General features: G+C 40.4%; 1 protein-coding gene across 4 annotated transcripts in view; it reads right to left on the reverse strand.

Annotated features, from left to right (window-relative positions):
• The window catches only part of UNC13B (unc-13 homolog B), a 215,899-nt gene that overhangs the window by 144,735 nt on the left and 50,122 nt on the right, over window positions 1-21,042 (reverse strand). For all 4 annotated transcript variants that reach the window (XM_085043297.1, XM_085043296.1, XM_085043295.1 and 1 more), the window contains one exon: window positions 7,519-7,741. In XM_085043297.1, the coding sequence (XP_084899423.1) occupies window positions 7,519-7,741 (223 nt within the window). The remainder of the gene's footprint in view (window positions 1-7,518; window positions 7,742-21,042) is intronic.

The raw sequence follows: 21,042 nt of genomic DNA on the forward strand, positions 1-21,042 counted from the left end.
AGAAGACTTTTTAAGAAGCTGGAAGTTTCCTGCTTTTCTCCAGTGCTGCTTTGACTGTCAGAAGTCATTACTGAATTACTGGGATTTGTCTCCGAGCTAGAATCCTCACCTCTATCAAAAAGCTTCATGAAGCCCAGAGAATTTGGTTTTGCCTTTTCTTGCTTACATTCAGACAAGTTTTCACTTGAGGCAAACCTAAATAAGCCAGAAAATAACCCAGGAGAAGTGCTTTTCTGGCTATCACCCTCGCTTTTAGCAGCCAAGTCTTGATTATTAGCTGTGTTTTCACTGGAAGAAATGTGAAGAAACCCAGAAAGAAAACCTGGTGTGTGCTTCTTCTGCGTATCATCTGCACTTGGAGCTTCTGGCACTTTGGCTGAAGAGGTGGATTCAACTGAGCCCTTGCTTAAGTCTGCTGCATTTACTCCTTCTTTCACCACTCCTCCTTTGACATTTCTAGGTTCTTCTTGAGTACTCTTAGCTCTCTGCTGCTCTTCTTTGGCCTTAAGGGTAACAGAGGCACTCTCCTGGTGTTTTTCTCCATTTACCTGGATGGTAGATAGGTTTTCTTTATTCATATTTCTCTTTTGTAAAAGTTCCTCCTTATTATCTGATAAATTTGGAACTGAGACAGATTTTAATGAAACAGCATTTCCTGAATTACTGTTTTTGCCTTCAGGCAAAGAACTGCCACTAGAACCCTGATGACTTTTTTGGTCCTGTGTAGGTGCCAGATTTTCTGCAGAAGAAAACTTAAATAACGATGAAATAAAACCTCCCTTCTCGTTCCTCTGTTCCTGCTTTGCTGAAGAACCCAGCCCACTGAAAAAAGGAAGCTTTCCAGTGAAAGGCACTGAGTGCTCTTCCTTTGATGAACTATTTTGTCTTACATCCTCCTCAGACTTATGGTTTTTAACATGTTCAGATGTACTTTCTTTCTGCCCTTGCTCAGCAGAAGGAAGCAAGAATTGACTGAAAGACTTTTTGAGCGGGCTGAAAAAGCCTTCAGAAGCTGTACCCTGATCTTGAGGCTGTGGCTTAGGTTCCACATTACCTCTGTTTTGTTTGTTTGCCAGTCCATGGCCTACAGGATGCTGATCCTCTGAGCGATTTGCAGGAGGCTGCTCCTTGGCAGTGGGAGCGCCCTGTGCCAAAGTGGCACCTGGCTGACTTGTAACAGGATGCAAATCTGGTTGCTTCTGTGGCACATCCTGCTGCTTGGGAGCCAAGAGACCGTCAAAATTGGCTTTCAGACTAAATGAACTGACTGAGTTTGTGAGCCTGCCAAAGATTGAAGACACAGAAGTGCTACTTGCATTTACCTCTGCCTCACTTTTAGTCTCACTTTTAGTCTCACTTTTAGTCTCACTTTTCTGTGCCTCTGGAGCAGTGCTGCTGGTCCTGGCTGACATCTGTCCAGATGGTGTTTCAGTCTTTTTTGCCTCCTCAACTTTCACAGCATGGCTGTCCTTGGTGTGCTCCTCTTTTGTGACTTCTTGTTTTGGCACTTCCTTCTCAGAGAAGATCTTTAAAGGGTTAAACATGCCTAGAACTGAATTCACAACAGAATGCTGGTTCTGCTGGCTGTCAGCAGAAGGTCTCTGTGATTGCTGGGGAGGATGTGGTGCAGAAGCTTTACTGTCTGTCTCAGTGGTTTCTGGCTTGTTGGAGTTTGTGTCCTGAGCTCTTTTATCACCACTCACCTGGGATGGTAGCAAGGACTGAATGGAGAACTTGGTGTCAGCTTTATTATCTGCTGCCCCTCCAGAAGAAGAACTCTCACTTTTAGACTTACTAGTAAACACATTCAAGATTCCACCTTCTGATGAATTTTTGCTTTCTGTATTCTCTGGAGTGGAAGAAACAAGTTTCTCAACAGAGGCTGTGAGCTGCTTTGTACTTGACCCCACCTTTTCTGTGAAAGAGCTGAACAGGGAATTCACTGTATTTTTCACACCTGACAAGTCTGGAAGAGATTCAGATTTGCCTTTGGTACTGTCCTCTGCAGCAGGATGTTTGGTCTGCTCAGACTTTTTAGCTTCTGCTGAATTATCAGCATTATCCTGCTTCAGTGGCACACTCTCAACATTTTTTTTTGTTTCTGGCAGTGTACCAAATTTGCTGATTTCTTCCTCCTTTTCAGCCAAGTATTCAGAGACTGATTCTACCAGACACTGAAGCTCATCCATCGTGTCTATGTACTCCTCATTGGGCTCTTCAACAGGAGACAGCACTAAGTCTTGTACGGGATGATCACGCTTGCTCTCTTTAGTTTTATGTTTTTTATCAGAGCTAGTCTTTAACTTGGAACCTGTATTTGCAGGGAAATTAGCAGTTATGTTTCTCAAATGGCTGATGTCAGAATCACGCCATCTTTTTGAAAGTGTAGCCAGTTGCTCAATTTCATCATCTGAAACAGGCGAGTACTGGAACTCATCAGAAGTGCTGCTGTCAAATTCCTCGAGGACATCCACAGGCACAAAAGTGTTCTCTAGCATCCCCAAGTGTTTCATGTCATCAGTGTTACTCAGGTGAAGTGAGTTATCATGGTTTATCCCCTGCTTGTTGTGCAATTTGCCACTTTTAACCATTAACCCATTTTTGTATGGACGTAGGATTGGATAAGCAGGCAACCGTTCCTTACTTTCAAAGTTACTGGTATATTTTCCAATTCTATCATATACTGGGAAATCATCAATGGGTTCAGAACTAGTTGCCACACCATTGAAATAAACTGTTTTCTCCACAGGAAACTGCAGACCTCCATTACTTTGCAGGCTTAATCGTTCTCTATCTTCAAAATTGTATCGCAGCTTCTTTTTCCTTCTTCTATCAATTGTATCATATTCCTGAGGATATCTAGGGACATCTACAGACCCTGACTCCAGACACACATTTTGGCAGCACCTTGATCTTTCACAATGATTGAAATTTTCTCTTTTTGAGAGAGTTTGCATCTTTTTTATGTTTTTATCATGCCAACTTCTAGTTTTATGAGTTTTTTCTAAGAATTCCTCTATTAGCAGTTTTCCTAGCTCTTCATAGTTACTCTCCTGTTCTTCTTCTCCATCTTCAGTATCAAATGGAATGATCCTGACTCTTTCATTTCTAGCTAGAGATCCTTGTCTAAGATGAGAAATAAAGGGAGTGGGAGGGAAAGGAAGAGAGGCAGCAAAAAAAAAATAGGAAAGGAAAAATAATAGTTTTTTAAAAAGCTATAGAAAGGACAGAAAAAATACTAATGGAAAAACATGCATTAAATAAATGAAAATTAAAATCAGAAACGTTCAGAAATAACTAAATTGAAAACCTGCCAATCTACCACCATTACATTTCAATCAAATAGTCAAAAAAAGCAGCATGGGTTGTGAGATTCCATCGGTTATGTCTGCACAAAATTTAGAAATGCCTTTTTGAGGGAGAACAGCTTTTTGTGATCAAGTGAGGGCACACTGCCTTGGCTGTACCAGTACTCTGCTGTTGCTTTTTTAGGCATGCTGAAAAGAAGTCACTTATTGCAGCAACAGGACTACTTTGAGATGCAGCGCCCACGCGCACCGTTCCACTATGCTGTGCCTGCATTTCAGTCACTCTGGGCTGCAGACTTTGTTTTAGCAGTATTCATAAAGCACACAGGGTCTCCCAGGGGTGGCTACAGAGCAGAGATTTCATCTGGAGACTTAGGAGTAACTGGACTCCAGGTAAGTTGGGACAGGGGGCAAAATGCAAAACCTGGGTGCCAGCAACAAGAGGAGTTTCAGCTATTTCACCATTCTTCCTTGCTGGGGGAACTCTTCCCACAGCTAATGGCCTAAAAGTGCCCCTACCAATAAAAAATTAAGATTCATAGAGCTGTTACTGGACCAGAAGGCAAAACAAAACACTGGTGCTGGATATTTGCCCACCATAAACCTCAGATGCTTTTCAGGATTTGTACTTCCCATTTGTAATACATCTGAACAGATCCAGCAATTTATACTAGTCCATTGTAGGAGAATGGATTAAGCTGTGAAACAATCTCATGCTTCCCAGAAACCCAGTAAATGACCCCTGGGATTTTGCAATTAAGTCCTAGCCCTTGTTCAGTAGGATTATCTCAATCCTTCAACCATCCCAAAGGCAGTAGCAAGAAAAATTCCTCTTTATCTAAATCGCACATAGACAGCTCCTGACAATCTACATATAAACAAACAAGTAGAAAGTAGATGTAAAAACATCAAAATGATCATCTAAAAGATGCACTGCAGCTTTGCCTCATGTCACCCACTGCTGACAACTAAGGAGCATGAGAGCACGTGTGTCTCTGACCTGGCAAGAGGAGTGCCAGAGAAGGGAAAGGACAGAGGGCATGTGGGCATTTTATGGATACTGCTAATCCAAGAGTCTTCACCATGAGAGCTGCATGGAGCACACCAACACAGGATACAAAAATGATGGTCCTAAGAGAGAAATGGGTCATTGCTTTTCCTACTGCTGCTTTAGTGCTGCATTTCCAACAGTATTAGCTAACTTCCACTAATTGGAAAGATGCTCATTACTTTAAATGAGTACTGTTATACATAGTTTAGAACACTTACTACATTTGTTGCTCACAATTTTAAGCCAGTAATCGAAATAATTTTCTTTTAAAAGATTCCCCTGGCCACTGTAGTTACTGGATCAAGCCCCTCCAATGCTCAGCTGAAGGCAATGGGAGCCACACAAATATCTGAAGAGCCATTATCTGTAAATGCTGAATCAAAAATTGACTAATTTAGGCAAAAAGAAAATTACTTTTCTTTCTAATTGAGCTCTTTTCCCTGTATGTGTTTCCCCTGCTCTTTCCCAAAGCGTCCCTTTCACTAGAAATAAAGCAATGATGAGAAACCCAACACATGAGATGAGAAAAAGACATCAGCTCAGCATTTAACTACTACAGATCTGAAAAAGAGCTGAGGCAAGCAGCAAGTATCAGCTGAAATGTACCACAGAAAGACTTCACAGCAGCAGCAGTGTGGACACAGTTAGAGAGGTACAGAGAGGGTAACTCCCTCACCTGACAGATCTAGAGAGACTCAGATGTGTTCTCTAGGTCAGTGTAGCCACTCACAGTGCTATGCTATCATATTGCCTTGGAGGCAAACAGAGCAAGACTAGGGAGGCATGAGCACAAACAGTTAAAGAAAATTAGCACTGCAAAGAAAAATTAGTGCTTAAATAAAAAAAAAACCCAAAAAAAAAATCTGTGGGGAAGACGTCTGCTATTCTGGAGCCAAACTGGCTGTTGGCAGCAAAACACACTCCAAGGAGAGATAAGAATATTTCTTGTCATATTTAGGAAAGGGTGGAAGAAAATACATTACTTCTATCAAAGGAACATGATCACATATAACAGCTAATAAACAGAAGCAGAACTTTTTCATCGTAACTCAAATATTGTAAGAAAAAAACCCAGGTCTTAGAACAGTTTCAGCTGAAGCTTTTTGGCACTGACAACCTTTTGCTCAGTTCAAGACAGGTTTTGGCAGGTTCTTGTCTGATTCTTATGGGTCTGCCCAGGAGAGCATCCTAGAAGCCCTCATTTTCACAGCCACCATCACCTGCAGTCTGCCAGGAACACTGATTTCATCAGGTGACTGCCTGGTCCACAGCACTGAGAGCTGCTAGGAACAAAAGTCAAACACAATTCATTTCTGCAATATTCTGCTACAACTTTGTTTTGAAAATATTTAAGATCTACCCACGTGCTTCTTTTCAGCCAGCTTGTTAGAAATACCTTTCTGGTAAGTAAGAGAAGCCCACATAGCTTCTTTGGAAAGCTTATTTGCATATTTTATGTTTTAAGATTAAATATGCAGCAAAAAATCTTGTTGGGCATGTGGAAAATGCACATGGAAAGAAGAATGCTCAGATCACCATCAAGGATTTGCGTTTCTGGACTGAAAGTAATTTTAGACCACAGCAGACTACAAAGCTCATGGTTTTTAAGTAAATTTTATCAGTCCAGAACCTTTCACATCAATGCGTTCAGGAAATCAGGGGAAAAAGAAGAAATATATTCCAGCTTAGTATTCTCTAACAATTCAAACCAGCAGTGCTTCTTTGAAAGGTCTTACATTTATCTTTTAGATACAGATAGAAGCTCACATACTTGCTGACTTCAAGCAAGGTGAGCCATGAAAAACTACCTGTATAGTTAATACCACTCCAAGAAATCACACAACTCCAAAAATATGCAGCCACCACTGGCTTGCCCTGACTGGGGCTCAAACATCACTGTTCAGCTCAGCTCTACCCTAAAGAAAAACCCTCAGCTCATCTTCACAGACTCTCAGTTAGATCTTCAGCAATTTTACCACTGCAAAACAGCAGCACAGATCACATGGGAAAGGGGATAACTTGCTTATGAAAGATATTTAATGAACTAGGAACAGAGCACTAAGAGTGACACATCACACTGTAGTAAATACATTTTGTTGGCACATTTGCCTCTGTTCTTGAAACCTCTGCAACACTAACAACATTAGATGTTACCATTAAACTTCACCCTTTACCATTAACAATCACACATCAAGAAGAGCAAAACTTAGCCTCAGTCACCCATGACAATAACTGAATTTAGGTTCAGGCTTCAGGAAACAAGAACATTCTCACCAAGGGAGATAAGGTTGAACAAATCAGTTATAATACAAATAAAATTCTGCACCTCTAACTGTGATAGTGCTTAAGAAACTGCTTCTTCCTTCCACAGCAAAGATAGAAGCAGTATCATGACCTCTTCTACTCAACCACTCTTACCAATCTGACCAGCACTGTCCAAAATCTTCTGCTCTCCCCTTACACAATGAGCTCTAGTTCTCAGCCATTGTGACTGGTCAGTTAGTGTTGCAATGGTCAATACTTAAGTCAAAAACACTTGTGAAACCACTGATTAATGGTCAAAATAATAATTCAGAGCAAGAAAACTATCCTTCACACAGCTGAAAGTAAATCTGAAGAGAGAGCATGCTGCTCACCAGTGTTATAGGATAACAGGAACAAAAGGACCAAAAAACCAACAACTAATCTGTTACAGACTTTCTTCTTGAATACATTGTTTTGGGAGATCTAACAGAACTGGAGTTAATCCAAAAGGGAATATAAATCTGCATCAAGAAAGAAGCTCCCAATAGGATAAGTCTGCTAGAATGTTTTCCGCTGGCTTGGGAGGCACACATATGCCATGGTACCAGAACAACCAAATGGCCACTACTCTGGCCTTCAAAAGGTAAGGGGAAAGTAAAAACAAGAGCAAATAACCTCAAAGTTGAGCATATCTTTTAAAGGTAACTCCCTAAACTGCCAGATCTGGTGTAACACATACCCTCATGAGTTCTTCACCACAGCAGAATCCAGTGTTAGCAACACACGTAACACCAGACCTATCAGAAGACTTTAGAGCAATTGACTTCCCTCCCCTGGTAGCACCACACCTCCATGGTCTGCAGAGGAAAAACAATGGGGAGAAAGGACAGCTACTACCCGTAAGACAGCACCCACCTGACGGCCGTGTGCTCCCGATAGTCCAGATCATAGCTCTGGAGGGAGTCGGCACAGGAATCCCGCAGGACTCCCTGCTTCTGCAGGCGAGCTGGTCCCGTGAATTGGTGCACGGAGGCATTGGGCTGCACGGTGGTGTGGTAAGGAGGGGGAATGCTGTTGCTCGTCTCGCTGCGGTAGTCGCTGTCCCGGTCATCCACAGCGCTGTCAGCGTCTTCAAAGGCTAAGAGACAAAAGCAGTTTAAGGGCACAGCTCTCTCAAGTTGCCTCGCTGGGACAGCGGAGCCTGTTTAGTTTTGGAAGAAGGACAAAAAGCCACAATTTCTGCTGTGGCTGTATCTCCATCTGGGAGCTGGCTATAGCCTCCAGTCCTCTCAAGTGTGCACCAAGGAGCTGCAGTGATCAGACCCACACCCTCCTTTCCCTCTTCCTATTACAGGAACTTACTTTTCTTTAGTCATTACTAACAAGCAGATTAAGACATCTTTATTTAAAACGAAAAAAAAAACCCAAACAAAAACCAAAACCTCAAAACACCAAAACAAACAAACACCACAAAACCAAATGAAACAAAAAAAACCCCCAAACAAACAAGAAAACAAACAAACAAAAAAAAACACAACAAAAAACCCCAGCACCCAAATTTCAGGTACTTTTCTGCTGCCAAAATGAAGCTTTAGATATAGGAAAAGAAAAAAAAAAACCCACAAACTGAAAAACACTTATTTGTGGAAAGGAGCTCTTTCTGAAAACTTTTCAACCTTTAAGCTGTAATACTATCTTTTCTTCTCAGCATTCCTACTAGAATTTTAGGGCTCTGGATATTTTTTCATGCCTTTTTTTTTTCTTCTCTTTTTTCAAGAAGTGTTAGTTTAAGTTAAGAAAAATTAATGGAAAGTACTCAGTAGGAAAATCAGAAGAACTGGGAGAGCAATTCTGCTTATAAGCAATTATGCTACTTCTAATGGGGGAAAACTCCTACATTTAACACATACAGGTAAATCACCTTAATCATAATACTTAACACTAATAATAACCTCCACAAAGGAAAAAGCTCCTTTCCAGTGAGTTCTTCACTCCGCAAAAACATTTTTGCTTGTTAACCCTTCAGGAAAGCAGAATGTCAAGTTACAGTGAGGAAAGGTATCAAAAACACATGGCTGTGTATAGCTGTGCAGGATGCAAGGTTATCTTTGCAAGCTTCAAGTGAAATACACACACCATAAGGCAGTGGAGTGCACCATTAACATGCTCGAAACAAAAGAAAATAAGGATCAGCCATTATTCATTCTCTCTGCCACCAAGTCTGTATAAAAAGGACAATCAAATTAAAGCCCTCTCTGGTACCTACACTGGTGTGTGCCCTACACAGTCATTCATCATGAGGCTGAACAACAAAGTGAAAGTGCTCTTTACATGTCAGATCCATAAAAAAACCTGCATTTAAGTGCTGAAATTCCAAGCAGATGGAATGCAGCATCAGGGAACCCCTTCTTCTTCCACAGGCACTTCCCATACCTCTAATTCAATTCCCATTTCTTTTTATCTGAGGTAAAACTTGCCCTTGATGATCTTTTTAGTTCCTTCACAGCACAGCAAGACTAGTGCTCTAAAGTGGATGGAAGAGGAGAAAAGGACAGCACCAGAAAACATTTGCAAAATATCAGCCACTTGAAAAAGCCATGCTCTACACTCTTAGATGGAACCAATTCAATTTGACTGTCCACACCAAAAATGGAGTTAAGCCCCCTGCTTTTTAGTTGTTTAAGTGCTGCAGGGTTCTTGTCAGTCTCTAGTCAATTGAATAAAAATGAATAGCAATCATATCCTGCTTTATTCAGCTTTATTAAAAGCACAGTGCCCATCAATTTTATCACAGGTCAGTGCTTAGGAGAAATACTGAAAATTTACTACACAAAAATGATTTCATATGCCAAAGTGCCAAACCCCACTGAGGAGCACCAAACTTCCAGCCTTTGGAGCAAGGGCCAATCTATTTGTCAATCACAAGGCTTACACTGTCCTCAGAAGAATAACAAGCTACTGCTCAGCTGAGCAATGTCCTTTTCATTGCTCAACACTTGAGCCATTATCATCGAATGAACAATAATTACTTCTATTTGGACAGAAAACACACTGTTCCAGAGAGTCTTTTAATGCCTCACTTTGCTGCTCAACTAATATCTTTGTCCATCAGTTGTAACTGTCATTTAAGGTAAAGCCTAAGTAACTCTGGTATGACAGAAAGTTCTTCAGTTGCTGCAAAATCATCACAGCACTTGTAGAGGCTGAAGGCAGCCTGAGATTTAGGTGTGGGATCTAGTGAAAGCAACCAGCTTTAGGGATAAACAATTTAGCTAACCTCGAAAGTATTACAGAAAGTACTAATCAGTAGTACAATTACCTGGGTGAAAAAACTGAATTCAGTGATTCACTAATACTGGGAGTGCAAAGACTTACACGGTTAGGTTATTAGGAAGCAGGACACTGTTTCTATGGGTCAGCAACTCTACCAGCTGACAGGTTCAGAGAATTCCAAATGAATCAGACCGTTGCAGAGGCACTAGCTGGATTTGTTAACCAGTCATTGCATCTCACCTCTGCACTATCAAACTAAGATTTCCCACATAAACCTCAATATGTGGAAACTAAAATCCAAAAATAGCTGACTACCTTAAATGGTACTCAAACATTTAGAGCATATATGTTTATAAAAGTTGACACCAGAACTTCTCTCAGTTCTTACTGGCTTTTAGCATGAGGAAGTCTCTTTGAGGTCATGACATAAAATGCCTCCCAGACACATGTTTAAAGGATGCAAGGCTCCATGAGACAGGACCATGTTTTTTCTCTGATGTATGCACCATGAACCTAACAGCACCCATAGGTGTTAAAACCAGACAGAAATCCTCAACTGACTCATAAGTAAGAGCCAACTCAAAAAACTCTTATTCATGCTGAACTGCAACTACCCTATGAGCAATCTCACTTTATTAAACAGAAGTGTTCTCAAGTGAAGACATTACTCAGTCTGATCAAAAAAACTGGCCCATATGTGGCTTACAGCACTCATTTCCTTTGCAAGAAGGTATTTTGCGAAATGCCAACATGTAGTGATGATCCCATTCATTAACATACCTGATGCTTCCATTTTAGTTAAGAGACTGACAAGAACTTGCAGAAGTGGCGTTGGGGGATGCAGCACCCCTTCAAATGGAGGCATTACAACCCATGTTTCAGGAAAATATCCCTCACAACACACACTGTGTGATAAATGCAAGCACTGTTTTCTTCAAACAGGTGATACAACAAGTCTTCCATAAGTGAAGTTGGAGCTTAGCCTCAGTCTCCAAAGATCAGTTAAATTAGTAACAAGACACATAACAATAAACATAAAAAGACAGTAATTGTTTTACCCCAGTTTGAGAAATTTCACGTATACCAAAGAGCTCTTAAGGGATGAAAACTGTTTCCTTGTCACTGGACCCATTGTGTAGAGAGCTGTGGGTAAGGCTGAAGGGCAGGGCAGAAGCATGCTGTTCATGTTTCATTATTGAATATTCATGCATATAGGCAGCATAAGAAGAAAACCCAGTGGGGCAGTCACATCACACAACAGGATTTCACAGAGTGGGCAAAATCAAGGAAGGAGATACCTTCTCTGCCTGTTATTCCTCCCCCTAACTCCTGCCCACAGAAGTTACAATGTGACTGCTGCAGGGTAGAACACATACAGTTTTTAATATCTTGACCTCAAAACCACTTTGACAGTCCTTCTATGCCAGATCAATCAGTCACCTTTAGCCTTTAGCAACTTTCTTTAAATCAAACTTCAGGACAGGAAGGAAAAATTATTACAGGTGGCTGGATGAATGCACTTGAAGTGTTTTTGTTGGTTTAAGGTCCCAATGCACAGCAGGATCTCCTCTCAAAAGGCTGTATTCAGACGAAATTGCCTCTTGCTTTTCTAGCACCATGTGTCATCAGCCCCTGGGAGCAGAGGTCCAGTCCCCCAAGCTTAGTTACCCTCCACAAATTTGAGCAAAATCTTGGACAAAAGCAAAATTCTCATTAGTTCTCCAAAACAAGCACTGAGCTTTTCACATCTTTTATCTATTTCAATAATGGTTAAAGAGAATAAAGTGTTTTAACTGAAGGACTGACTTCCAGTCTAGGTCAGCAAAGGTCTCTGCCAGCTCCACACCAAGGGCCTTTGCAATTCACCTTCCCCACCCTTCATCCATTTAAACTTCTTTTCATTATAGCTGCCAACAGCTTCTTTGCTTAAGTCTCAGACCCACTGCTCCACTGCCTACTGAACCATTGATCACTGCTGACAATCAAATGCACTTTCTAAAATCTTATAATCAAAATGCATACTGGCTTAAAGAGGATTACTGAGGTAACAAGGAAGGAAAAAAAATCTCAAAAGGACAGAAGGGTATTTTTTGAGGCTCTTCTGTATCTCTTAATGCTAAAAATGTCTAGGTTTTGAGAGATTATTTAAATGCAACTTTGCAGGTCATTAGTTCATCGTATTGCCCTCATTATTTAAAAACACATTAGAAATTTGCTTTTTTTTAAGACAGCATGTTTGCAATATGATGTCTTCAGCTTAAGAGCTTTCATAATTTTGTTTTCCCCACTTGAAAATACTCTGCTGCTGAAACACTCAACAGCCAAGAACTGAACTGACAGGCTGAAGTGTAAAGACTACCTTGAACATCTACCCTACTTCTTCAAGACTTTCCCTTTCCTAAAATGAAACCAGGTCAGCAGTACCAGATGTCCCTTTCCTAAAGTGCCATCTGCCCAACTAACAGGGGCCTGGGCTACAATGCTCCTCTTCCAGAACCTCTCACCACGAAAAAGTCTTCCAGCTACCAACACACAGTTTCTGCTGCTTCCTTCTCAGCTGCTGTTTAAAGTTTTCAGTTAGAAGTGTGTTTTTCATTATACTGTCAAACTAATGGATTTCACTTGGAAACACCATCAACACTGCCCCAAGCCTGACTGTAAGGATGCTAAAATTATTTCAAAGAGGACTGCACAACAAGGATGAAGGGGAGGGAGGGAGCCTCATGAATACAAGTACCTTTTAAAGCAAAAACACCACACACCAACTCTCCAGATAAACAGGAAAAATACATCTGCACAACCCTCCCAGATCTCTCACTGACTAATGCCATTTCTCACTGACTAATACCCCATTTCCCTCCCAAATACAGAAAAACAGAAAATAAAGCTGTTTAGGGCACTAGTCTTTGTTTTAGTAGTGTAAAAAACCTATCTCTCAGTTACCCTACCACACCTCTAAGAATAAACAATTGAGACATCCAGTTCTGACAGCACAAGCAAGTTGGTCAACACTGCTGATGCACAAAGAACTTATGTTTGATCAAAGACAGGAGAACAAGGAGGACAAAAAATGTTGTAGGAGAAGAAATGAGGAAGTCACTAATGGAAGACTTCTAAAATGCAGAACAGGTCCACGTATGAAATGCACTGTAACATTAGCTGCACATTAGACTCAGAAGCAGTAAGAGCATCCTCTCCAAATTCCATTATGTCAAAAATGGAAAAGCACAAGGCAGAATCTCCTCCCTGCTGGATGCAGTCACAGTGATCTCTCTTTGCACACTCCCCTAAGCAACACTCTGGTTCTTATCCTTTACACAGGGAACAAACACCTTTGTTTTAAGACTCATGGATCAATCCTTGCACGTTCTATAGACTGCAGAAGCCACACACTATATCTCGAGTGGAAGCCGTCCCTGTTGGCACCTGTAGCACTTTCAGAAAGTGAATGTTTCATGCCCATTTTCTGGAAAAAACAACAAAAATTTTGCAGCCTAACCAGAAGATAACACAGCTGTTTCCAGGTGTGGCATCAGCTCTACAGATCACAGACACCTGCAGTATCTGAATTTTACCTGTCCAAGGCTGGTCAGCACTAGTTAAAGCAAAGCCCTGTCACTTTTGCCATGATACTGTCCCACTGAGGTTGAACACAACACAATACTTACAACCCCACTGGTGTGCAAAAGTAATTTCTTCTTTCAGATTTACTCCTATTTGCAGTATTTGGAATATATTTCCACCATATCTTTGTATCTTAGTAAGACAATGACTACAGATTCCCTTGTGTTTTTCCATTACTCCAAACATTGATTTGGGCTTACAAAGATATGAAGAACAACACAAAAGACATACACAAGCAAAAAACTAGAATCACCTTTACAGGAAAGGAATAATAGTCCAATTCTGCCATCATGTCCTCAAATTCCAGTAGAATGCACAAACAACTCATTTAAAACATGACCAAAACAAAGCTAAAAAGTGAAAAAAATGAACAGCCATCCATCTCCACAAATATGAATGAAGACAAAGTGAAAGAAAATACAACGGAACAGATTTTTTATATGCATGAATATTTCCACTTTTCTTCGTACTGGAGCATGCTGCATCACTATACAATGAGAAAGCTTGCAAGAAATCAAACTGTTACGTACTCAGCTGCTCTCCCCATCCGAAATAACTCCAGTTGCCTGCATGTAACACAAATGGCAGAAAAGAATAGGAATGGAAAAAGAAAGCTTAGAAAAAACAAACCACAAGCATACTTTTCATGTATTTAAAATGCCTTACAGATTGCAAGCTTGAAAATGTAGGGGATTTTTCTTTATAAATACAACATTAAGTTTATGTTGGGGCTTACTCCTTGTGTCCAGTTTGTTTGTAAGACATTTTGAAAACTAAGATCATTATAAACTCTTGGAATTGATAAGCAAATATGCATTTATTAACACAAGAAGATAAAATACTTATCAATCAACATACTTACTATCTAGCAAGAATAGTTAAACACTGTTATATCCTAGTGTAGTCAAATGTCTCAGAAACCAGAGTCCAGTTTTGAGCAACATCTGATTCCAGGATAATCAGATATCAGATATTAAACTTCGCAAATAAAGTGGCAAAAGTTGCTTCACATTTCTATTTCTGCCCCCTTTCCAGAACAAAGCTAACCCAGTGGTGAGAGCATCACTACAATAACAACAGCATGAAAAACCGTGTGCATGTAAACCACATGAAGAGTACTTTGTTAGGCAGATATACATAATGGCAAAAAGGTTAAAGGCTCTCACGATATTTTAAAGCAAACAGCCATGAGTTAATTCTGCAACAGTAAGCAAACTTTCCATGTTAAAATTGAAGGTGAAAACAAATTCATGCTAAAGCTGAACAGCAAATCAGTAAGACAGCCAAGTTATTACTTATCAATACCCATGCTGTCACCCCAAGGTCATACTCAGTACCACGGAGGCACCAAACCAGTACATACAGCCTTCAAAGCCCTTCAGAAGCATGCACACAACTTTCAACTCCAAGAAATGCTTCAGAACCAGCATTTCTAGAAGAGAGTGTATAAAAAACGCTTTAAAAAGTGGTATTTATGGTAGTGTTGATGGACCATGTGCAGCAGACAATAAACAAATTTGTCACATGTAGGCAGAGAACAAGAAGAGCTTTCTCTCCCGGCTACCATCTCTAGCTACCAGCCAGGCATACAGGTGCATCAGAGCTAAAACCAGGTTGTTCCTTTCTTCTCAGAAATAAAAGGCTTGCAAAGCAGCACAGTTCCTCAGATACTCATCAGCACTTCAAGGCCCCTGGATTAGGCTCTGACAAGCACATGTGTGGTGCTTTGCACAGGCAAAGGCATTGCTCAGGTTCAAGCGGCACTTTCTTCTATTGGCTGAGTTTCAAAGGTAGGCCATAGCCTTCTGGCTCCTATAATAGTAGTTACAGGGAAAAAAAAGTAACACATGTATGTTTGCTTTGGTCATTAAAGGAAGCAGCCCTGACTAAGTGGAACAAATTGAATGACAATTTTTACAGTGCTGATTTAGAAAGAACCATGTATTAAACTGGTACAATACTGAATACATGCAGTTGCCATGGAGTACGAAAGGTTTACTCCTCCCCTGCGTAGAAAAGTTCTTGTACAGAATTTAACATGAGAAGAAAACTGAAGTCCACCGAGTCAAGCACCAGCAATCTACAGCCTGACACAAGACAAATACTGCATCTCTGGCCCACAGCAGAAAGTGTGACAATGCACCAGTGCCAGGTGTGCTGGCAAGATGAAGATGTACCCAAATACATCAGAAACCTGACAGGATCCACCCAATAGCGTTTGCATGACCCTGACCACAGAGCTATCATCTCAGGCTTGTTTTTCACAACAATAAAAAGCCTAAATGCCAGCTTTGATAGAGGTCTGAGTGTTATTTCAGGGGCAAAGGAGAGGAAAAAGAGGAACACACAACCAAGCTGGCAAAGAAAACAGAAGTAAAAGACAGCACAAAGAAATGAAAAGGGGAGACAACCAGGAGATAGGGTATAGAAATCAGAGGCAGGGAGAGCAGAGACAGTAGAGAAGGACATGGGAAAAATTACTGAGGAAAAAGAGAAATATGTTAAAAGAACTCTGCACTGAGCTTTAGTTTGCTGTTAGTAGTAGCTTCCATTAGAGAAAAGACAATTTCCTGTTAATGTAGAAGTTGAACAATAGCTTATGTATATGTCATTCCTGAAAATCTCAAGACACTAACACACGTAATAGCAACCCCAGCAAATCCTTCCAACGAAAAGTCTGTATCTCAGATGAACAGTAAGAGGCAAAGGAAGGAACATTCAGACTTTTGCAGTTTGTATTACTATTAAACACCCAGAAAAACTCTGTAGTGACTCAGCATTATTGCAGTCAGGCAACACGCTAGCGAAACGGGTGTCATTATTCACAAATGAATGCACATGTAAAACCCCAGAGCAACTGGGAAAGAAATACTAGAAGATCACCATGAATTTCCTATAAAGCTGGTATGCAGATCAGAAAAATGACAGAAGAAATGGAGCTTATCTGTCCTCCAGGTTTCACAAAGATAAAAAATCCCATACTGCCAGTCTCTGCACAAGCCACTGTACTCAATCTGCATGGAGGGAAGGAGTGACCTCTGAAATCAGCTGAGAATGAGCCCAACGACTATTTCCTTGACAGAACAGGCCCAGTGGTTGGCACAACACTACTCATCGTTTGAAACTGCAACAAGGAGAAAACCAGCAAATGCTAAAACAACCCTCATGGATAATAGGTCTGTCCTGGGAGGAGAAATATTACCACCTCCCATAGACAGGAAAGTCCTCAAAGTGACAGTGACAATCCTGAGCCAGCTACTTACCTGTCCACCTCACTGCTACCAAATTCCTTATGAGCAGCATGAAAATCCCACAGACTTTCCACAAAAACAACACTTTCCCAAGGCAAGTAGCAGTCAATGCCAAGTAAGGCAGGGCAAGGAGACGAGCAGCTGCCCTTAGCAGCTCCTTGTCCTGCACATTTTCTCACACTGAGAAGCTGGGTCTTGGCTAACCAGGGTATGCTACAGCTGTAGACTGGGGAAGGCAATGCTGCAGGAGCAAACAGAAAGAGATGCAATAAGAGAGTAAGGGATTTTCAGCCTGAAGCTCAAAACTCTGCTTTTGTTTGTTTTTACTAACACCCACTTCACTTTAGTGTCTAACATTTTGGAAAAAAAGATGAATTTATTAAAGATTCAACACATATGCTGCTTCATTTAAGATTCAGGAGCTAACAGTATATATCTCAGTCCTTCAGCATAATCACAGAAGACCTGGGCTGACAGTCTTGATATTTTGAAGGTTAATGAAAACAGAATTTCTTTTTAGCCTTTTCAAGTTGTTTTCTGCTTCATAAAAATAATGTGCATAACCACAATTTGTTAAGAAAAAAATCCCTTCCATATCACCTTTGGGAACAAATTTAAACCTTTACTAACTCAAACTAAAACACCAAGAAGTCCACACAGATAGAAAATGGAAAGTTGTAATTTTAAAACCATACAACATACACCAACAATGGAATACATGATACAGACAAGTCAGACTAGTCACTTCATGTGCTCTTAAACACCAGCAGCATGTGTCTTGGTTATCACATTATTTTGTAATTGTAAATTTCAGTATTCAAAAAATGAGGTTTCATATAAACCTCCAATTAAGGACTAAGCAATGCCAGCAGCCTGGTGACTTGGAAGCTACAACATTTTTGTCATTAACACATTTTATAAAGCACATGTAAGTTCCCACCGTTAGCTGAATATAACATATGCTTGTTCTGTGCCTCAGTTATGCAACTATTCGAGGAGGAACTCCTCCTCCCCACTTCACACTGTGAAGCCTGGATCAGCAGGGATACTGTACAAAAGCAGAATATTCCAAGTCTTTAATGCAGTCTAATTTGACTGCCTGTGTGCCATTTTGTTTCACTTCTGTTGACAAGTCTCTGAGATTGGTTGGGACCTACCACCCCTGTCAAAACATTATCATTTGCTGCTGTCCACTGCTTATAGTCATGCTGGTGAATTATTTAATCCTCCTGTTCTATCCCATGCTTAGCACAAACAGAACACATCTAAATAAGTTTATAAAAACAAACTCAACTCCAGATAGAATATTTGGTTCTGATAAAGTACCATTTGCAGAATGTTGTGGTCAGTTCTTTTTCCTAGGTTTAATAAATCTCCTTTTCCCCTGGCTAATACCTTCAATGCAGTGTGAACAGACCTCAGACTCCATAAAATCCACATTCTTCCAGTGTTCAATGTACTTCCCAAAACTAAGCAGGTTTAATTTCAATTGAATAAGCATCTAAAATACAAGACATACATTCAAGAGCTTTTTAGAAGGAAGTCAAGTTTTCACTAAGCACGATGCCAAAGAGGTTTCACAACAAGTACCACCATTTCCAGTTCTGTTTTGGAACAGTACAGATGAGGGCTAGTGCCTCTGCACAAAAGGAGAAAAGAAAGCACAGGAGGCAAATGAGCTAAAAGGATCTGACAGAGATGAGGCCAGGCACTGGAGTGTGACACTGGAGTGCTCTCCTTGCTGCCCAGTTCACCACATTTGGCTTATGCTGACATTTTTGGGTATTTTATTTCAGTAAATGAAATGGCCCTTCTGGTCACCTTTACTTTGGCTAAACAAAAACAGACTGAGATCTGAGAATTTAAGCAGGGCTTGGATCACCATCAAATCATCGAGAGTACCCACTAAGTTATTACAAGCTCGTGCAACTCATTAGTAACCATAGTAAAAAGGATCAGGCAGAGTGCCACCTAATTTTATCTTCACGGGAAAAACTGTAACATTCCCGTCACTGCACTAACATGGCTTTGCTACCTTATGAATTTCCAGGCTACCAAGTCATACAGACTATTTGGCTAAGAGATGTAAACACAGTTACAGACAAAAGATTTATATACCCCTTCCTGAGACAAAATTTTGGACTATAGTTTAACATTACGCATATGCATAATTACAAAAAGGAATATAATGTTCTACAGCAGCAGAGGTAAAAGATTTGGTGCCTTTTTTCTTCTGACTTTTAATCTTGAGTACAAGTCTTTGAGTACAAGTCTTGTTGCTCAAGGACACATTTATGGACTGTGCATAAAGTTGGGCAATCATTTTTCTATCAGTTTAAAATCTTTAATCTAATTTTTTAAAAGTTTATATTCCACTGTTGTGAATACAAAACTTCAAATTGATTTGCTTCTATTGCTATGATATTAAAGGATTACTATTAAAGTTCTAAAGTCCTTAAAAAAACTGCACTAGAAAAAGAGAGAAGCTGTCATGAAGAGCTCTAGACAAATTATGAAAGCTAGAGTGTTTAACTGAGTATCTGTTTTGTTTGATCACTGCTTACAGAGACACATGTTAGTATTAGCAGTGTTAAGCATTTCAGTATGAACTTTACATTTCAGGTTTATTTAAAAATAAAAGCTTTATTTCCCTGTCACCACCTTTCAGAATGCAGCCCATACTCCAGGAAAACAACAACTAAAAACTGTATTTAGAGGATCAGCAGCAAAATCCAAGCCCTACAGTTCTCTAAAGTTCAGCAATACATCAAACTTTGTTACTGTATAATCTCCAAATATAGGCAGTATTTTTATTTTTAAATTCCATATGCTGAGTTATTTTGCTTAGACATATCCAGTCCTGAAGAAGCAGCTTTATCCTAAAATTGCTGGCAGATATTTTGGAGTAAAACCTTGAATCTGTATTTGTTTTAGCAGATCTATCATGCCTTCAGCCAGCCCAGACAGTGAGCGCCACAAAGCCACAAGAAAACAAGTATACCAGAGGGGACTTATCCTGAACAAAGAGAAACAGGAGCTGCCAGTCACCCAGAAGCAGAGAGGCCAAGGAACTCACTTTCCCAGCCCATCAGTAAACTACCATAAAAAAGCTCATACAATGGTTCCCCTTGTATGGGCTAAAGCAGTTTTTCCTCAGCCAAACCTAAGCAAATAAATAAATAAATAAAGTCATTCATGTGTGCTGCTTTGAATTACACTTACACTGAACAGTCTTTTGAGCTGTAACTGCACTGTGGCCAGTTGTTCTACTCTTACTGGAGCAGACCTATTCAATGACTGCAGCACAATCTGCAGTGTCACCTACCCGTGAGAAGGGTAAAATAATCACTGACTTCTTCCTTACCCTTCCCAAACTGGCGTGGACTAGAGATGCTGTAGGTGGCTGCTGACCGCTGTTGTTTAAGTGCAGAATCAGGCTAACAAAAAAAAAAAGCCAAACCAAACCAAACCAAACCAAAAAAAACCCAAACAAACAAACAAAAACCAAACAAAAAAAAAAACAGCCAGAATCTTGGATGTATATTTAGCACACACCTTTAAAACAAGAAGGGCAGTGTCAGCTCCCAGCATTCTCAAGGCAACTATGCTGCCTGACTCTCCACTATCACAGATCATACACCTCTATGAACAATTAGGAGGGTCCTGTTCTGGCCTGCTTAAGTGTTTTGATGCTGCTTGGCCTTGAGAGACTGGTAGAGCAGATCACTTTTATTATACACTGTTACCGAAGGAAAAAAAAAAAGCAAATTCTCTGCCATTTGCTGCCATAGGGTGAGTTCACCCTGCAGCAGGGCTGGATAACCCCAACCCAGTGGCTCATAAATGGCAGCAGAAAGATGCTGCCCCCACAGTACAGCACAAATACAAAATCAGTGTTTGGGAGCTTGCTGGGGAGTCAGGGCCCAGAAAGGCAATCATCTAGCTGTTAAGCAGAAAGAACGTCTCCCCAGCACCCTGGAAGGCACCACCATCTCAGCATTAGAGTCTATCTGTTCAAGGGAAGGAACATGCCTTCCTGATGCACCAGGAATCTTTTTGGAATTTGAGATCCCAAAAAGAAAACCAGTGAGCATCAGGAATGAAACCTCTCAAAGTCAGCCTTCATGGAACCTTTGAAATAACAGTGCATGCCATAGGTATTAGAAGATTTTGCAAAAACAGATTTCTTCAAGTATCAGTGGGAAAGAAGGATCACCACAACAAATTGATCTGGCATCAAATTACATCCGTTCCTACAATTTGTATAATACATTTTGCCAGATTTTAAGTA

Source organism: Lichenostomus cassidix, chromosome Z (assembly GCF_008360975.1).
Source record: "Lichenostomus cassidix isolate B80296 chromosome Z, HeHo_3.0, whole genome shotgun sequence".
NCBI lineage: Eukaryota > Metazoa > Chordata > Aves > Passeriformes > Meliphagidae > Lichenostomus > Lichenostomus cassidix.